This window comes from Aegilops tauschii, chromosome 7 (assembly GCF_002575655.3).
Source record: "Aegilops tauschii subsp. strangulata cultivar AL8/78 chromosome 7, Aet v6.0, whole genome shotgun sequence".
In the NCBI taxonomy this organism is placed as follows: Eukaryota; Viridiplantae; Streptophyta; class Magnoliopsida; order Poales; family Poaceae; genus Aegilops; species Aegilops tauschii.
Window position 1 is genome coordinate 526,332,761 of NC_053041.3, and position 20,028 is coordinate 526,352,788.

Sequence of the window (20,028 nt, forward strand, 5' to 3'; positions counted from 1 at the left end):
GGTTAAACAGATTAACATATATCTGAAGCAATGTTTTTGGAGAAAGTATGGCACCCAAGACAGTGGCCCTGCCCTTATCTCATGGGAGAAAGTATGTAAACCCAAAAATTCAGGTGGTCTTGGTGTCCTTGACATCACCACCCACAATCAGTCCCTCCTCATGAAGCACCTGCATAAGTTCATGAATAAAGAAGATACTCCATGGGTGAATGTCATTTGGGAATCTTATTATCAAGATTCAGTGCCAGGTGATAGGATGGTTGGATCATTTTGGTGGAAAGCATTGCTGAAACTACTCCCCACCTTCAAGACTCATGCTAAATGCAAAGCATTTAAAGGTGACACCACACTTTTCTGGTCAGACAACTGGACTGGACATACTACGCAAAACAGATTCCTAGAACTCCACTCCTTTGCATTAGACAAGAACACCACTCTTGAGAATATGCAGAGTCAAGATGATATCAGCCTTCTATTTCGTCGACCTTTGTCTGAACAGGCCTATTCTCAATTTAACATGGTTCAAGACATGCTCTCCAGCAGAACTGTTTCTGAAGATAAAGATCAATGGCACTATGCATGGTCCTCACCACAATACTCCTCCAGGAAGATGTACAAGCAGCTCAAGGGTACCAATTTTGCGCACAAAATTTTCAAAGACCTGTGGAGCACCACTTGCAGACTGAGGCACAAGATCTTCTACTGGCTACTGCTATATGATAGACTCAACACCCGAAACCTTCTCCATAGAAAAAATATGACCATTCGGGACTACAACTGTGCTTTATGTTCAGAGCATACTGAGGAAACACTGTCCCACCTATTCTGGAATTGCCCTTTTGCTCTTCGGTGCTGGGATTTCCTTACACCCAACAGGCACAGAGGTATTTCTACCTATGATGAAATTCTGATGATCACCAGCCAACTGCCTCAGGAGATTGCTCAAGACATAGTACTTATGAGCTACTAGGGGATATGGTCAGTCCGAAATGACAAGATTTTCAGATCAGCAGCACCACACATCAACTCCTGGAAGCACTATCTTAAAGAAGGCTTATGGGCAGCTCAACTCAGGTCAAAACAGAGCAAAGCTGAGATTCTAAGAATTTGGACTGAACAGATCCTTTAATTAACAATGTGTTCTTTCCCTAGAGCAGGAGTGGGATGAAGTTGTATTAGTTTTTTATGACTTTGTAAATACTTTTTATTTAATGAAACCAAGGTCTCAGTTTCAAAAAAAAATAAAAAAATGATGAAACCAAGGTATCCCTGAAGTATGGCCACTGATGAGCAGAAACATCAGTCGCCCCAACTCCGACATCAGTTGAACAAGAAGCAGCGGCCTCATTTGTCGATAGACGGGCAGCAGCCCACACATAATACATAAAAGCACGATTACGGCAAGGGCCAACAATTCTCAGTGCCAGGACACACACAATCCTTGAACACACACAGCTGCTACATGGCTCCGTGCCAAAACACACAATGAGGATACCCCTGAACGTAAACTTAGCTCCACCACTTGAACACAGTAATGCTTCTGGTCATGAACTGCAGCTCAGTTGGCCGTCTGCTGTGCCCGCTGCATCTTCACCGGGTCTCTCCAGGTCCAGCGCTCCTCCTCTGCCATGCACCAGGAGGGCATCTTCAACAGCCTGAGCACTGCTTTCATCCAACTTGAAGAGCCTGCGCATGTCCGCGATCATCTCTGGCGATAGCTCCTCCTTGAAACGCTCGGCAAAGGTCGAGAGCTGCCGAGGTGACGTCCTCGTCATCCTTGACGATTCCCAGAGAGCGGCAGACGAGTAACTCGGCCGCGCGAGAAGCCGGCGCGGCGTTGGCTTTGGCGCGGCTGGCCGGCCGTGTCTTGTGGATGGACAGGGTGCCCCCAACCCTGGAGATGGTAACCCCGGCCATCGTCTTGCGGCGAGCAGCAGGGGCCCGAGGAGGTGTCGTCGTGGGAGCAGGAAGAATGGCCTCCTCACGGTCTTCGAACAGCGGCGCGAGGCACTGGAGCCCCACCGCACAGGCAGCAGCATTAGCCCTCCTCCTCTGCACCGGAGATGGGGTGCGCCGCAGAGGACCGCTGGACACCAGCGGCGGAGTGGGAGAGGCCTCAAACCCAGGAGGCTTGGCTTGGCTCTGCCTGCAGAAGCGCGACCGACCGGGCTTCATCGCCGGCGAGCCGAGCGTGGCGAGGGATACCGGGTCGGGTTGCGGCCACGCCCAGCAGCGAGTGGTGGAGCCATCAGTGGTGACATCTCCAGGGCGCGGTCCACGACCAGGCTCGAGGAGCCAGAGCCGAGCAGAACAGTATGTGCGGCCACGACCGCCGGCACGGCGTCAGGCAGCGACCCAGCAGCGCCGCGGAGACGACCATCGCGGTCACGACCGCCCTCCTCACGGCATCCACCGCGGTCAGCACCGCGCCCCTGGTCACGCGATACATCCCGAGGCTGGCGAGAGAGGCTGCGCCTGATACGAGCGCCCCATCCTTCTCTGTTACATGATCCATCGCGTCCCCGGCGGTCTCTGCCATCTCGCCTCCTATCTTGATCGTCATCGCGGTCGCACCTGTGGTTGTCGACGGGTCGGGAGATGCGCTCCTCCGGGTCACGGGCGATCCGCTCACCGTCGACGATGACCTTCAACCAGGTGTACCTCTGGGACACAACCCGTCGCCCTTGCGTTGGATCCTCATGAATCGCCAGGTGAATGATCACCCGACGCTCTAGCCCGCGCCGCCCAAAGGACGGCTGGTCCTCAGAGCGAGCCGGCAGGGTCACCTAGTTGACGCGCGATATGTTGGCTGGCGACGCCGTCCACGCCCACACCCCTAGCACCTCGCAGTCCGTCTTGAGCTTCGACGCAGGCTCGATGTAGTCTATCGAGCAGCCCAGGCCGATAGCCTGCGCCACGGTCTGCTCGTCCCACGCCTGCAGCGGGAGCCCGTCGAGTCAGTGTGGAGCATCGCATCGCATTGCCCATGGCCGTTGGCGTCACATCGCGCGCTCCCCTTCTCCTGCCTCCCAAGCCAAGCCAAACCCAGAAAGGGGAAATGCTACACCGTCCAAGTTAGACGGATGGATACAAGCACCGAGGCGTTTCCGTTTTTGTCACCTCGCCAGTGGCCGACGCAGAAAAGCCACCGTACTACTAGTTGGTGTCTGATGCCTCTAGCTCGGCCGGCCTAGCAGCAGCTTGAATTGATTGATCCATGGCGTATGGATGATGCGCGTGGTAAATTTAACAAATTTGACCTGTGCACAAAATCAAATCATAGAATGAACTGCCCGTGAAATTATTTCACGCGGCTGATCTTTTTGTTTGACGCCCGATACGAAGACGCCACACTACACTGTGCAACGCTCACAGATAGGCGCTACACGCCTGGCCAGCGTTGCATCCGTGTGATCTGAAAATTACTAAGTCAGTGTGAAACGCCCAAAAGCTAGGCACCACACTATACAGTGTAGCGCCTAGCTTCTAGGCGTTGCACTAGTGGTTGCTTCATTTTGTAGTGCAACCACTAGTGCAGCGTCTGAGAGCTAGACGCCACACTATACAGTGCAGTGCCTAGTTCTTAGGCTCTGCACAATGACTTAGCAATTTTTAGGCAGCCTGGGATGCAACGCTGGCCAGTTGAGTTCTGCTGCTAGGAATTTCACAAGGTGGTCTCTCTCGGTGTCGACCGAGTTCCGAGCCACGTAAAGGAGCATTGGCACCACCTCCTCCATAAAAGGCCCGCCATTGCTTCTCCTTCACCATTCTCACTTCCTCCAACCGTCAACAGACAACAAGAAGGGGCTCCATCTAGCCAGCGAGCCAGCCAAAGACGATGAGGTCAAACGCCCCGACGCTGCTGCTGCCTCTCGCCTTCCTCCTCATCCTCCTCCTCGTACCACCGCTGGCACCAGGTACGTACGTACGCACCTCGTTTCGCAAACTAACTAACTCGATCATGCATGCAGCTACATGTTAAAATCTGGTCTTCTTCTTCTTCTTCTTTGCTGCAAACCAAACTGTGATCCACTGATGATGTCTGTTTATCCCACTAATTTACCACTCTTCTTCTTTGCTGCAGCTGAGGCGAGGTCTGATTGTACGAGCCAAGTCATTGATCCGATGGGCAAAAAGTGCGATCGCGCGGGTTGTTACTTGAGCAGCCGCGTAGCCTACGCTCAGATTGGATGCCACAAACCTGCGGTCAGTTGTTCTTGGACTGCCTACTGCAGCAGCGAGGGGTGCAACTTCACCTACTGCATGTATAGCTAAGATAGGCCGGCATGTTGATCTGATAGAATAACAAATATGATACCATGGCAATGCAATATGTACTACCTTCGTTCCTAAATATAAGGCGTTCCCACAGTTCAAACTGAACCAATGAGACGTCCTATATATATTCGAAAAGTTGTTGTAGCTCCGGGGTCCCGACCCCCGGTTATCCTACCGTCTGGCGCAGTTGAGATTCGTGCAGTGTTCATTGCAATCGCAGAACATTTGCAGCTGTTGCATGCTTGTCTAGGCATTTGACTGTTTTAATTATAGGACAAGTAGCCTATAGGGGTAGGCAGCAGGTTATAGGGTTATGCATGCGCTCTGTGTATCCCATTAAAGTGTCTGACATGCATGCACAGGCTGCACAGCAGTCTTTCTCCTCACTGTTTCTCATATGCATGCTCAAGCACAACACAGTCTCTCTCGGGTCTCTCACAAGCTCTCTCTCACTAAAAATAATAGAAAAAAGCTCTCTCACAGTCTCACTAAAAGGCGTGGCTATGCATGCGTTTTTTTATAGTGATCAGTCATCTAGCTGAGAGAGAAGTGACAATGAGTAGAGAGAGAGATGGAGCTAAGGATGACTGGTCACATCTGTCAATGGCAGCTACACAGCCTACCAACAGTAGGTGGCTACGATGCTCTTCGGACCTAGTGATGCACTAGAGCGCATGCATGATACGTGGCGCTCGAAACACCGGTAAAATTGCCCCATTACAAAAGTATGGAGCTGCTAATCCAACTGGTGTTTCCAGACATGGCACAGATCTCAACGTTTCCTATTGTACATGGATGGTTATGATAAGAGGGAGTTCAGACTCCCGGGTCCTAAAAGGCTGGTCTCGTATATATTTAGAAACAAAGGATGTAGTTATATATGTTCTCTGCCAAGCGATGTACCTGAATCGTGAATTATTAACATGCCTACCATGAATATGTCTCTATTTTATATCATCCAGAAATTATGTTCAATTTATGTACTATAAGCATTAACTCTCCGCGTATCTTTGCCTTTGGTCTATCCGATACTTGTCCAAGGAAATCACTGTGCGATGATCAATGCGTGCAAGGATGATTGTAAAGGGGAGCATTGTATTGGTCGTGGTCGTTGCCACAATTTCCATATATAATTGATGTTGTTGCAAGAGGGTATGTGTGGGGAATACGTGGATTTACGAACTGAAAAGGCTAGATGAGGAGAACCAAACCGAGCCTGAATTTTCAGTTAGTTTTGGTATATGGTGGTATAGGATTTAGAAACGATACAAAACTGGGTTTTTGGCTATAAACCATGAAAATGGTAAAAATTAAAAATACAAATTGCGCACCTCATTTTACATAGTATTAAGTAGGAGTATTTTGCCTCTGACATTCAGATTTCACAGTCTAGAGCAAGCATTGTATCTGTATATATGCATGCTTGCATCATTGCATGGAGCCTGACCAAGTTACTACTCTGGCGGCGGCAATCAGCGGCTACCGGCTGCGTCAAGCTCTGCCCAACCACAACTTTTTCTCGAATACGCACAAGCATGCGTATCATTCATTATAGATGGAAGGGAAAGACTCCCAGGAGCGTTTGCCTGTACAATATATTTACAGTTAGGCTTTGCCCAGCTCCGCCCAACTCACACACCTAACTACTCAGGAGCCACCCATGGTAAGCCCTCCGTTTGTCGGATCAGGCCAGCCCTCTCCCACCAGCTTCCCTCCTCACTTATATGTCTGATGCAGGCCACCATAGAAGGCGTTGCTCCATTGAAAACGACGTCATTGCGGTGCTTCCAAATCATCCACATGCCAAGTAGACATTTAGCGCGTGTGGACTTCTTGTGCTGGCAGCCTTCCTCCTGCCTGAGTGCCCACGCTTTCAATGATTCATCCAGCCTATGAGCGAAGCTTTGTCTGCCAGTTCTCTCGACAAACCAGTGCCAAATCTGTCGTGCAAAGGTACAGTTGATAAGTAGATGTTGAATGGGCTCCTCCTCTTGGTCGCAAAGTGGGCATGCATCCTGGTGTGGTAGTCCTCGCCGTGCGAGTCTCTCTGATGTCCAGCAGCGATTCTTAAAGGCGAGCCAGGCATAGAACCTGCATTTGAGAGGGGCTTTCGACTGCCAAGTGAATGCCGCCATCGGCGAGGTCTCCAAGCCCATAAACCTTGCGCCGTAAGCGGAGCACGCCGAGAACTGCCCATGCTGTTCCCAGGCCCAGCGCACCGTGTCCTCGGAGTCCTCCATGAGCTGAACCGTAGATACCTTGTGCCATAGCCAGAGGAACTCCTCGAGCTCACCGGCTGTGAGGTCCGGCCCAACGTCCCTGGCCCAAGTATGATTGGTTATCGCTGCGAGAACCGTCCGAGTTCGTCTCGCCCGCCTCGAGACCCTCCCATATACTGCCGGAGCAATCTCACATATTCGTTGTCCATCAATCCACCTTTCCTCCTAGAATAGAGCAGTCCTACCATTCCCCACTACGACATGAGTTGCAGCACGGTATAGGGCCATGTATTCCTTCGGCACCGGTATGTTGAATTCTGCCTACGGTTTGGAGCTGTCCGACCTTTGCAACCATGGCCATCTTGCCCGCAGAGCTTTGTTGAGCCCGTGTAAGTTAGGAATGTCGAGGCCACCTGCCCATTTGGGCGTACACACCAGGTCCCAGGCCACTGCGCAGTTTCCACCATTCGCCTCCTGTTTACCGCACCACAAGAAACCTCGACAGATTTTGATGAGGGCCGTTAGTGTCTTCGGGGGTAGGTCCAGTGCAAGCATCGAGTGGATCGGGATGGAGCATAGCACAAATGTGATTAGAATGAGCCGACCACTCTTGGGCATCATGGCCGCCTTCCAGTGCGGCGGGCAACGTGCCAGCAAATCCACGATCCTTTGAAGCTGCACAGCTGTTTGCTTCCGCAGGGTTTGTGGCAAACCCAGGTATGTGCAAGGGAAACCACCTGTTGGGCAGCCCAGGGTCCCGCAAACCATGTCTATCTCCTCCTGGGAGCACCGGATTGGAATGACAGCGCTCTTGCTCATGTTTACTTTCAGCCACGACGCATGCCCAAATAGCTGTAGCACTGCCCCACACATGTGTGTTTCCACCTCCGTTGGCTTGAAGAAGACCATGACGTCATCCGCGAACATAGACACTCTCGATTTCATTCCACTTCTGGAGAGTGGCGCGAGCAAGTTTCTGTGTGCTGCAAACTTGAAGAGGCCATGCAGTGGTTCCATGCATAGAATGAAGATCATGGGCGACAAGGGCGGTCCTTGCCGCAGCCCCTGGCAGCTTAGGATTGGCCTTCCGGGTATGCCATTCGTCATGATTCTGGTGGAGGAGGTGGCCAACAATCCACATATCCACGCTATCCATCTCTGCCCGAATCAAAGGACAAAGGGCCATTGTATCAAATCGAAAGCTTTCGAAATGTCCAGCTTGAGCATCACCGATGTTTTTTTAGTGCATGTAATCTCCTTGCAGTACCTTGGACAAGCATGAAGTTGTCATGGAGTGATCGTCCTCGAACAAAAGCACTTTGTTGTTGGCCCACAAGCTTCGGGAGGTCATCCACCAGGCGTGTTGCTTGGGTTTTGTCAAAGATCTTGATCGCGCCATGTGCAAGACTGGCCGGCCTGAAGTCTTTGATGTTGACAGCTCCTTCCTTCTTTGGTAGAAGCGAGACGATGACTTTGTTGATCGTAGCCATGCCTCTCATGTCGCCCTTATGGAAGAGGTCAAACGCACACATGAAATCATCTTTTATCATGTCGCCCAACCACAACTGACCGGTGAAAAGTCGTCTTATATCAGTTTTGTAAAGATGATTCATTTGTGTTCTGTATAGTGTTGTGCAACAGTCAATCCCAATATTGCAGTTAACTCTTTCTGGTTATCTACGGATGAATTTTTTGATTTAGCACTCCAATCTATCATGTTTGTTGTGATTTTTTTTTCTTCTGCGCATCTGTGAATTTGTTTGTTGCATGGCAGAGTACCACTGCCAACAGTAGTTCAATTTCCACAAAAATATTGGTTCAACCGATGGATATTTGGCGATATATTTTGCTACCTTAACGTGTGTTAAAGATATATAAATCTGTATGTGTGAGAGGTAATCTCACCATTTCATCTCTCCATCCAAACATGAAATAGAACCATTCCATTTTACCTAATTGCCCCTACCAAACACGGAACCAATCCATTCTAATGGAATGGAACCTTGGCATTTCATTCACTTCGTTCCCGAACCAAACACATCCTAAGTAGTGCAGTTGCAAGGGCGTGATCTTCTTTTTTAATGCAAGGGATGATCATGATTCACTATTGGTTCTTTAGGCAGGCCCCAGGCCAAATACAGAGCAATACCTAGGTTGGGGGCCCTTTGTATCCAGAGGGCCAGGGTGACGGGCCCACACGCCCCCTCGGGGTTGGGTCTACAACTACCATGGCTTATATCGAACTCATAGTTTCAAGTATTAGTTGTTGATTACTACCTCGGTTTGCCCCCATCATGACTGAGCACCCTACTTGATAAAATTTACTATGCAAACAGGCAAAAATGTTAAAATAGATTACCTGGTCGAAAGATAACTCCAAAAAATGCCATAAAATACAAGGAAGGAAAAGACTACACAGTGTGCAATAAAATCTACGGAAGTTTGTTATTTTGATGTGTTGACCCAGCAAATACCTACAAGTAGTTTGGAATTTCTGCAATGTCCTCTCGTCTCCCTAACCCTAGACGGCTAGGGAAAACTCTCCACTCCAGACTTCACCGGCAAGTCCCTGGATACGCCTCCCCTCTGCCTGCCGCTCCGACGTTCTGTGGGGGGAGGGGAATCCCGGTGCCTTGGCGCTCTGTCGAATGACGACGGTTCTTCTTCGAGTTTGTCTTCCGAACTCCAATCCCTTCCTTTGTCTAGATGTTGTCGACGGAGCTCTGACGTAAATTTGTGTTGTCTCCTTGAAACGATGAGATTAGGGTCTCTCGTTATGTGAGAGATTTGTATGAGTCTACTTCAAGAAGGGTGTACAGAAAATGGTGATCCGGGGACATGGATTACCAACGAGCCATTACAGCAGACACGCGCACACACCAAAACGCGCCACCACACTACAAGCGTATTCACAGTAAGGTCAGCATACAAGGGACTGCTTGAGCTGAAAATGGCAAGCTCAGCTACCCCAAGTACCTCAACGCATGGGGAAGATCACTCGAAGGCACTGTGGAAGTTGCCGGTCCAACCCAAGGTTAGGGTGTTTTGGTGGCGAGTGCTCAATTTTTTTGTCCCAGCACATGGGGAGATGATGCGTAGGCACATCAGAGACGACGCAAATACGTCCTATGTGCAGGATTGACGAGGGTTTTTCACGCGTTGGTACAGTGCGATCATGCACTTTTGTTCTGGAGGGAAGCGGAGGATTTCTTCCAGGTAAATTTGCCAAGGTTGCATCTGGCTACGTGGTCTAGATATCCTGGATCGCACTGCAATGAAGAAGGAGGATGTAGCAATCATAATCTCTGTAATGTGGGCGATCTGGACCAGTCGTAACAAGTTCACCCATAATGAGGTTCAGTTCCAGCCTCACAGATTGATGGAGCTCATCAGGGATCATGTCCGAAGTCTTGATTTTCCAAAACCAGGAGTGGAGAGACCAGTTCAGAGGCACACTTGGGAGGCGCCGGAGCATGGTTGGATGAAACTGAATTCTGACGGGGTGGTTGATCAGGTGCTGCAACGTTCTGGAACGGGAATAGTTGTGTGAGATGGAGCTGGTCAGTTTCTTACTGCCAGGTGTAACAAATACCAAGGGGCGCTTGATCCGTTGTCAGATCGAGCTATCAGCATGTTGGGATGCTATGATACTAGCAAGTGAAAGGCTATAACTAAGTTGAGATTGAAATGGACTGTCAAGAAGTTGCACTTGCGTGGAGTAGAAGCGATGAATGCTCGATTGGAGATCATATCATCAGGGAGATGCGTACCTATCTCCCAAATTTCCAGGGGTTTGATTTATGTTGGGCTGGGCAGAATGCCAATGAGACTGCTCATGCATGTGTGAAACATGCCCTTGTGATAGACTCTTTTCTTTTAATTTTTTATGTCCCTCTGGTTTTCTGACCCAAATGATAACGTCCACACGTGTGGCATGGGCATCATCGTGTGTGTGGGCATTGAAGAGTTCACGCACACGCTCCGTAGCACACGGTTTGCCAGCTGCGCTGTGTGGGTGAACTAGTTTCTGCCCACACAGCCACTAGTCCACGCGCGTGTGGGCAAACTGCTTTTCGCCCATACGACACTCATACGTTGTTAGATGGCAACTGCAGTTGCGCGTACGTGGCAATTAGGTAAACACACATGGCAACTATGATTCGTTGCTAGACGGCAACTGCAGTTGCGCGTACGTGACAACCAGATAAACACGCATGACAACTGTGATTAACCATACATGACAACTATGGTTGAACTACACGTGACAACTAGGTAAACACACATGACAACTATTGTTTGACCATATACGACAAATACTTAATCACACACGACAATTATGGTTTGATTACACGCGGCAACTACCATAAATTAGACATGGCAACTATAGTTAACCAAAACGGTGAGAGTTGCCATGCTTTTACAGCTACATTTGCCATCCCGAATAACTACATCTACCATCTTAGATGGCAACTAAATCGTCATCCCGCGGGTACCTAACGTAGTTGCGCCAGGATGTGCGGGCATTTAGCATTTTTGCTTCATGCCACACGCGCTGGATGAGGATGAGTGGTACTTGTTAGACGTGTGACACAAAGTAGCTGCGCCCACCCGTGTGGGCAATTCTATGTTTCGTGTGGGCTGCCTCCTGCTCATGTCACACACAGTGTGTTGGCGAATGTCTAATATGCCACACGTGTGGGCGTTATCAGGACCTTTTTCTGATTGACATTTTGCAATCAGAAGTGTTCCGCCAAAATGAATAAAAAGGCCTTGATGGCGGTTCTCAAAAGAGAGAGGATATAAGCTCATCTACACAATGCTGACAATATAAAAGTATCACACAAACGTTTAAAAGTTCATTGCCCTTCTAGCACAAGTTCACCCACTAGTACCTACTCATGCCCCTACTCGGCTGCTCGACACGATTCGTCCTGAATTCGTGATGTCTTTGGAAGGAAGGGACCACGAGTCCACGGCAGATCGATGTCAGCGACATAAAGCGCGTTTCATTATTATCCCTACGACGACGACGAGTCGTCGGCGTCCAGATCACGGCCGGTCATTAGACAACGACTCGGCGGTGGACGAGGAGTCCGGGCCCGGCGGGCCGTCCCTGTTGAGCGGCGGCGAGCCCTCGAAGAGCTGCTTCCGGAGCACGTCGTGCAGGTTGTGGAAGAGCCTCCGCTTGACGGTGTCCAGGGCCGCCTCCAGCCGGTGGAGCAGCTCCGTCGAGTTCTTGTTGTACATGAAGAGGCCGTTGTACAGGTCGAAGCTGTCGCTGCAGGTGTTGTCCACGAGCCGGAGCAGCGTCTCGTAGCCCTTGGTGTCGATGGGCGTGGGGCGGAGCCCGAGCGTGGCCAGCATCCGCCCCACGGTGTGCGCCACCAGCTGCGTCTCGGCGGCGTGCGCGTCGTGCTCCGCGCAGGGCATCTCCACCATGCGGCACCCCTCGCGCGCGAACGCGCCCAGGAACGCCTCGGCGCGCGCGCGGCGGGCCGGGCAGTCGCCGACGCGGACCCTGTCGAACACGAACGGGAGGCCGGCCCAGCCGTCGCGCGCCGACTCCGGGCCGAACATGGGGTGCGTGCAGACGATGTCGAAGTCCTCGGGGAGGCGGCTGAGGAGCTGCTTCCTGGGGAACTCCTTGACGGAGAGCACGTCGGCGAAGAGCGTGCTGCGGCGGAAGCGGTGGACGGGGAGCGAGCGGAGCACCGCCTCCGTGGAGAGGATGGAGGTGGCCAGGAGGACCACGTCGGGCTGGCACTCGCAGAGGTCGTGCGGGTCGGCGTAGAAGGACGCGCCGAGGTCCGCCGCGGCGGCCGAGTGGTCGGAGCGGGAGTGCGCCAGCACCGTGTGCCCCTGCCGCACCAGCGTCCGCGCCAGGAACTGCCCGAAGTTGCCGAACCCCACGATGGCGATCTTCAGGCGCGGATGCTCGTCGTCGTCCTCCTCCTCCCCCTCTGCTTCAATGACGCCGGACCCGTTGTCGAACGGCTGCCGCGCAGCGGCCGTGGCACGCACGGCGCGGAGGCGGAGCGGAGCAGCGGCCACGGGGAGAAGGCGCCCCCGCCACCGGCATGCCGGCGTAGACCTGTCAACGGATTGGAGGTTGGTGAAAGCCGCCGGCCGGGGGCAGGACGGGGGCAGGTGGAGTCGTGCGGGGGAAGGGATCGCCATTCTCGCGTCTGTCTCGGGAGCGGCGGCGCTGGTCGGTGCGGTACAGCATTTATATTTGGAGCGGATCTAGGTTTGGACTCTCGAACAAAAAGGAGGCGGTTTTGTGGGCCGGGCTGGACAGACGGGCGGCAAAAGAAGCCCAGGAAACCCACCGTTTCGGCGGCTGGGAGACGGGGAATTGCTGCTAGGGAAGAGAGAGGTGGGAAGCGGATTGTGGGGAGGGGGCGGCGATGGAGGAGGGGGTGGAGGGGAGCGGCGGCGGCGGGGGGCTTGGGCGGAAGATCCCGGCGGGGGAGGTGGAGCTGAAGGAGAAGTCGGGGACGGCGTGGAGCCACTCGTTCCTGAACCAGAAGCCATGGCACCCGCTGTCGTACCCGAACCAGCGCCGCAAGTGGATCGCCGAGCAGATCCACACCAACCGCGCGCGCCGCGACGAGGAGGTGCAGCGCGAGTTCGCGCAGGAGCAGGAGTTCTTCCGCCAGACCGCGCTCTTCTCCAAGAAGGACAAGGAGAAGGTACACACACACACCAACATACATACATACGCCGTCCTCCTCTTTTATCTTTTAGATAGACTTTTATTATCAGCTCATGGGCACTATGGCTTGAACTGTTGTGATCGCCATAGGGTGGATGGAATGAATTATTACATTGTTTTGGTCATCTGGCTTCAGGATTTCACGTGGTTAATCATGCCGTGGTGCTAGTATTTTGTCGGATAAATAGCCTAAACTAGAGCTTTACTGGTCCAAAAAGTGAGACGCTATTGAAAATAGTGACAAACTATTGCTGGCACGCATTTTGTTCCGCTAACACGGTGCACCATCCCCTGCAAGCTTTCCAAAAGACACTGCTTTATTTTTGTCATTGTCCCGATTCCCCCACGAGTGGCTGAAGTTGCAGTGTTACTGAAGGAAGGATGGCTTTTTCCTAACATTAATTTTGATATCCGCTTCACATTCGTCACAATGATGAACCTTCGTATTGGCCAGCCCCTGCCTTAACTTCATCGGCAGTAGGCTGCAGTCTCCTCATTTTCTGTTATTTTGATAGCCATTATTCTCCGCCGAGAGCTCCCTGATTTTATGGCGAAACATATTAGCGATGTTCAAAACAGCATGAATCATCGACTTTTCTTGTCATCCATGGGCCAATATCAACTATGTCCTTCAGATTCATTTCACCATGCCAAAGAGTAAACGAGTGACTGTGCAGCCCTACTGTTGTCCTATCTAAAGTTGGGTTGTCAAATATATTGCCAAGTATTTAAACTATAGGTTGAACAAGAAATGAGGAGATACACTTGTTCGTCACAATTCTCGCCACAATTTTATCCACGCGACGTGCGTGAACTGGTCATGGATTAGCTTGAACTATTGTGATCACCGTAGGGTAGAGGGAATGAACAGTTACATTGTTTTGGTCATCTCGTTTTAGGCTTTCCTGTGGTTAATTGTGCCGTGATGCTGGTATTTGTTATCGGTTAATACCCTAAGCTAGGGCTTTACTGCAAAGGGAATATTGACAAACTATTGTTCGTACACATTTTGTTCCACTAACAATGGCGGATCATCCCCCACAAGCTTTCTCTATGGCGTTGCTTTATTTTTGCCATTATCCCAATTCCCATGAATGACTGAAGTTGTAGTGCTACTGAAGGAAGGAGGATTTTTGCCTAACATTAATTTTGATATCCGCTTCACATTAACTAAAAGACGAACCTTTGTAATTAGCCAGTCCTTTTCTTAATTTCATCTGCATTAGGCCACAGAGTATCATCATTTTCTGTTATTTGATAGTCATGATACTCGGCCGAGAACTCCCCAATTTTACGGCTAAACATATTAGCGATGTATACTTGAAATTGTAAAAATTCCAGCTAGCTTTTCACAACAGCGTGAATAATCGAATTCTTCTCACCACCCATGGGCCAATATCAGCTGCTTCCTGCAGATTCATTGCACCATGCCAGATAGTAAACTAGCGACTGTGCAACCCTGCTCTTGTCCTGTCTGAAGTTGGGTTGTTAAATATATTGCCTAGTATACAAACTATAAGTTAAACAAGATGAGGAAATACACTTGTTTGTCACGATTCTCTGCACTTAGACTAAGGACACTCAATCTAACCAGTACTTTGGTAGCTGCCAACTCTGGTTGCTTCCAAGCGTTGCATGGAATCTTTAGGTGTTTATACTCTGTAATAAACAGCCAATATTTCAACGTCACATTCAACGGTTATCACCCATGGAAAACCGGTCTCATCAATCTTCAATTTGCTTTACAACTTCAGATGGAGATAATGAAAGCTGTGAGTTTCATGTACGTCCGCCCACCTGGATACAATCCAGAGAGTGCAAAGGCTGCTGAAATTCAAGATGAGAAGAAGAAGCTGGATCAAGGCGATGCCGCCGAAGATGCTGTAGCTGCAAATACCTCTTCAATGTAATGTCACTAATCTTATTTCTAGTTAAAATATACTCCCTCCGTCCCATAATATAAGAGCGTTTTTGACACTAGTGTAGTGTCAAAAACGCTCTTATATTATGGGACGGAGGGAGTAGTATTTAAAAATCTTGTTCTGACACAGATGCCTTTGTTCCAAGACATATTTGGAACTTACTTATGTTACTGCTCTGATCTAGTAGGTGTGCTGTTATTCTTAGTTCATTGTATTTTATGTTTGCTGCAGGCCTGATGATGGCCCAGAGAAGAAAAAGAGTAGGCCGAAAGATGTGTTTGGCCGTTCATTGCCAACAGAGCAAGAATTTGAAGTTCTGAAAAATGCTCCAAGGTAATTGTCTCTCTGTTTTATGATGATATTTTGAATACGATCAACAAGGTGACATGAAACGCTGAATTCATTCCATTCCTACTCTCATAAACTGCCAATAGACAAGAGATTTATTTTATATTAGTTTTTTCCCCTTTGTCATTCCTGTACGTGTCCTCTGTTTCGCTTCATTTTTGTATGCTCTCCTAAGGTTACTGCCAGGTCACCTATAAAGATTTGATACATGTTTTGCCCTTATTCGCAGATTGGACACAGGTGCTCCTGCTAGACCTAAACCATTTGGAGTCGAAGTTCGTAATGTTAGATGTTTAAGATGTGGAAACTTCGGCCATCAGAGTGGTGACCGGGAATGTCCCATGAAGGATATTATCATGCCGAATGAGGAGAGCCGATTGAAAAGGGACGATCCACTTACAGCAATAAAGGCACAGACTGATTCAAGTGAGGTTAGATTTTCTATTGGAAGTGTACTTCATTTGCAGTTTACATCAAAATAACGACTCTATGACAGTGACTTGCAAATAGTGAGCTATATCTACTGGTTTTATACCTGATCCGACCTTTCCCCTGGGTCCATAACTGCATAGGATTTTGTCTCTGGTAATAGTCTACTGAATAGCTATGGACAGGGGGGCGTGGAAGCTTGCTATCCATTTGCCAGAGCCATGAGTTGGTCGCGAGATCTTATGGGTTTCACCTCTAGCCTACCCCAACTTGTTTCGGACTAAAGGCTTAGTTGTTGTTGTTGTTGTTGTAATAGTCTACTGAAAATTCATGTTTTGCTGTAGCCTTCTTGTAATTTATGTGCTAGCCTAGGTTTGTTATCCTTTGGTAATATATAACTATCGCCAGATTGTGATCTGAATGCACATATACGTCCTTCGAATAAACGACAAAAGGCTTACACATCTTTCTTCTTTCGTTGTACTTTGTTTAAAAATTCAGTTTTAATGTGAGGAATTCTCTGTCAGCCTTTGAAGTGGGAGCTTAAGCAAAAGCCTGGCATGAGCCCTCCTCGAGGTGGATATAACCCTGATGATCCTAATCAGCAGATTGTAGCAGAAGAGATATTTGATGAATATGGAGGTATAACTTCTGAAGCATGGATAAAACTACATTGTCACTCTCATATCAAGAATTTTTTACTGTTAGCTAAATTTACACAAGTATGTTGTCTTGCATTACATTTTATATTTTAGGATTTCTCGGCGATATTGACATTCCGGCTCTCCTTACCAACTTCTCCACGAGTAAATCAAAGAAACGCTCCAAGAGTAAAAACAGGCGCAGGCAGTCTGAGCCTGCTGCTCATGTAGAATCTGGAAGACATCATAGCAGTCATCATTCATCGTCAGATTCGGAACCTGAGAAGAACAACAGGGTGTCAGGAAGCAAGAGAAAGAAAAAATATTGTTCTGACCCATCCTCGTATTCTGATTCTGAGGCGGAAGCTGGGAAAGGAAAAGCCAAGAAGAAGTCAAAGCACAGGCACAGGAAGAAACACCTGCTAGAGTCCTCTTCTGAATCAGAAGTTGAAGTTGACACAAGAAGGCATCCAAAGAGGGAGCACAGGAAGAAAAAGAAGAAAGAGGGGATGGAAATTGCCCCAGTTTCCTCCTCCAGAGATAAAGGATATACGATAAGCAAGAGGCCTTCGAAGCGATCGAGAGAGAAGCAACACTACAGTGACTCAAGTTCTTCTGAGAGCAAGCAGCAGCATCCAACACGATGGCAGGACAAGCAATCCCACAGTGACTCGAGTTCTTCCGAAAGCAAGCGGCATTCAAGGAGATCAAGGGAAAAGAGACATCACAAAATGCCAGATTTTCCCGTGAGCAATAGGTCTTCACGGAAATCGGATGAGAAGTGGCACTATACTGATTCAAGCGCACGTGAAAGCGATAGACATTCAAGGAAACCAAGAGAAAAATCACGCTACTCTGATCCAAGTGCTTCTGAGTATTCAGATTCTGATCGGCCTTCACGGAGATCAAATGAGAAGCGACACTATACTGATTTGAGTACACATGAAAGTGATAGGCATTCAAGGAAACCGAAGGGAAAATCGCGCTGCTCTGATCTAAGTGCTTCTGAGTATTCAGATTCTGATCGGCGTAATAGTCATCGCCGTCGTCGAAGAAAATGAGTAGTGGCGGTTAACAACAGACGCGTCTCTCCACAGAAGATATCAGCATTGCTGTTTCTGTGGTTGCATTAGATAGATATGTAGTATTTTGTTCCCAGAGAGTTCTGAAGGTCACTGGGGTCCACGGTGAGTATTCCATCAGGTAAATTCAGCTGCTATCTCTGGATCACTATCAGCTGCTCTGCAATGCGATAATAATTTCACTGTGTGACTTGAGTTGCGTCATCCTGGGGAAAATTGGTGTGCATTTTGTTGTATGTGTTATTGTATCTTGTAGACGTTTGAAACATTTGGAACTTTTTGTGTTCCTGTGGCCTGTGGGGAACGAATTCTTGCGAAATTCCTGTTCTTCAGACATGCCTTCGCATACTGGAATCGCCTATGTGCTTCCTGAGATGCTATGCGGCCACTCGTAAGCAGAGGTTCTTTTGTCCTCCACTGACACAAATCTTCTCTATGCCACATTAGCTTGGGCTCTGTTAGCTTCTGTATGAAACAAGACTTAGGGTTTAAGAGATGTCGCCCTTTTTGTAACTCTCTCTTGCTTACTTTGATCTGTTTAACTTCTTTGGTCTGCTTCTGTATGTATAACCATGCTCATTACAGTGATTGCACAATTAAATCTTCTCTATGCAACATTAGCTTGGGCTCTGTTAGCTTCTGTATGAAACAAGTCTTAGGGTTTAAGTGATGTCGCCGTTTCTGCAACTTGCTCTTGCTTACTTTCATCTGTTTAACTTCTTTGATCTGCTTCTGTATGTATAACCACGCTCATTACAGTGATTGCAAAATTAACTTTGCGGGGAGTATTTTCAGACCTGCGCAGCTGTACTTGGTTGTGTGAGTGAAACTACTCTGCATACGACAGTGCGCGTACGAATTTTGTACGGTGCCTGCTTGAAGGGAGCTGATTTGCAAAATGATGCGATCTAGTGGATGATTTGATCCGTCGTACAAAAATTGGAATGAAAGCTATCGTCCGTATAGCACTGCTCGTGAGAGAGTGAAACACCAATGGTGTTGGGTTGTTGAAGATTTATCAACTCCAAAGGCATCACATGGCCAGCAAACAGAACACTATCTTCGACTTCTTTTTTTTTACCAATAACGCACTAGTGACTGTATATGACCAATTTTTTTTTAAAAGAACTATATATGAGCAATGCGTGTTGGTATTTGGTAAGATACTAATTGCATGTTGAGTTTATTGCCAATGTTCATTCTAGTTATGATATTAATTGCGTGCTAAACATGTTGGCCGCTCAACATTGACAATCTAGTTTGTAGAGAGTCATTGCCGATAATAGTTGGATTTGCCCCTTTGTTTTATCTTATATTTTAAATATAAACATTATATGTGTATTCTAATTTGTAGATCTCCCGCACAAGGGGTGGAAGAGCAGGGCCAAACAAAAGTATGAAGTGTCCATCGACAAACGATCTTGATATCGCAACAGTCTGTTGTTTATAATTTATCAACTCTGGTTAGTTAGCAAGTTAGTTTGCTGTCAGTACAGTACAACAATGTTGCTGAGAGCATCTTCAACAACTGTCCTATTTTAGGGCACGAAAAGTTGGCGGAGAAAAAAAAATTAGACACGAGAAGGTGCTTTTTTTTGCACGAGAAGTGACCGTCTCCGACGGCAGCCCCTAAAATAGGGCAACCGCACGGCAGCCGGGCTGTAGCTGAACCCCAATTTGCATATACATATTGCACACAAATAACACCAAATGCATCTGAAATGGATTTCAAACAAACTACAAATTGTTGCATAGTAGTTCATCAAATCCACAACATACATTGTTCATGAAGCTCAATAACAAAGTTTAGCACACAAATGAAACAAACATAGAGATGCAAGCTAGGCTTGTTGTCACCCATGCCATGCCGATCACTCCTCCATCACATCTTTTTGGAGATCTACGTGTGTATCGGCATCTCGAATCTCATCATAGACCTCAAGAAGGTGACGGAGTCGGTCTTCCACCCGACACGGCCGAACCGGGATCCCCATGAGGTCATACGTGCTATGGTCCAAATCTTGTCCAAGCTCGTTCTCAATGATCATATTGTGCAAGATCATGCGGGCTATCATGATGTACCATAGAATATTTATCCCAAAACCTAGCTGGTCATCGCACAATAGCAAATTGGGCTTGCAAAATCCCAAAAGCCCTCTCAGCATCTTTTCTAGTAGCTGCTTGAGCATTGTGAAAGTAAAGTTCTTTCTTACCTTGGGGTTTTGAAACTGGCTTGACGAAAGTACCCCACCTTGGATAAATCCCATCTGCAATGTAATACCCAAAGTTGTACATGCGACCATTTGCTTGAAAGGTCATCGGTGGTTGTTCCCCGTTGGCTAACTTGGTGAATAGAGGAGATCGATGCAACACATTGATATCATTGCAAGATCC

General features: G+C 48.5%; 2 protein-coding genes and 1 long non-coding RNA gene across 3 annotated transcripts; 2 read left to right on the forward strand and 1 right to left on the reverse strand.

The window, feature by feature from the left end:
- Positions 1–3,645: 3,645 nt before the first annotated feature.
- On the forward strand, positions 3,646–4,452 carry LOC120969521 (uncharacterized). Its single transcript, XR_005763805.3, has 2 exons — positions 3,646–3,917; positions 4,085–4,452. It is a non-coding gene; the product is annotated as an uncharacterized lncRNA (long non-coding RNA).
- Positions 4,453–11,297: 6,845 nt separating this feature from the next.
- LOC109758435 (arogenate dehydrogenase 2, chloroplastic-like) lies at positions 11,298–12,674 on the reverse strand. The gene has a single exon (XM_020317294.4). The coding sequence runs from the start codon at positions 12,672–12,674 to the stop codon at positions 11,547–11,549; it is 1,128 nt and encodes a 375-aa protein (XP_020172883.1). The 3' UTR covers positions 11,298–11,546.
- Positions 12,675–12,904: 230 nt separating this feature from the next.
- LOC109758437 (uncharacterized) lies at positions 12,905–18,241 on the forward strand. The gene is made up of 6 exons (XM_020317296.4): positions 12,905–13,189; positions 14,967–15,118; positions 15,366–15,467; positions 15,712–15,913; positions 16,439–16,553; positions 16,667–18,241. Exons 1-6 carry the CDS (start codon positions 12,905–12,907, stop codon positions 17,611–17,613), a joined length of 1,803 nt encoding a protein of 600 aa, XP_020172885.1. The 3' UTR covers positions 17,614–18,241.
- Positions 18,242–20,028: the final 1,787 nt, after the last annotated feature.

Coding starts and splice junctions, on each gene's coding strand:
- LOC109758435 (XM_020317294.4), bottom strand. CDS start 12,674: ATGGCGATCCCTTCCCCCGCACGACTCCACCTGCCCCCGTCCTGCCCC.
- LOC109758437 (XM_020317296.4), top strand. CDS start 12,905: ATGGAGGAGGGGGTGGAGGGGAGCGGCGGCGGCGGGGGGCTTGGGCGG. Junction 13,190..14,966: donor CCAAGAAGGACAAGGAGAAG/GTACACACACAC, acceptor TTACAACTTCAG/ATGGAGATAATGAAAGCTGT. Junction 15,468..15,711: donor GTTCTGAAAAATGCTCCAAG/GTAATTGTCTCT, acceptor CCTTATTCGCAG/ATTGGACACAGGTGCTCCTG.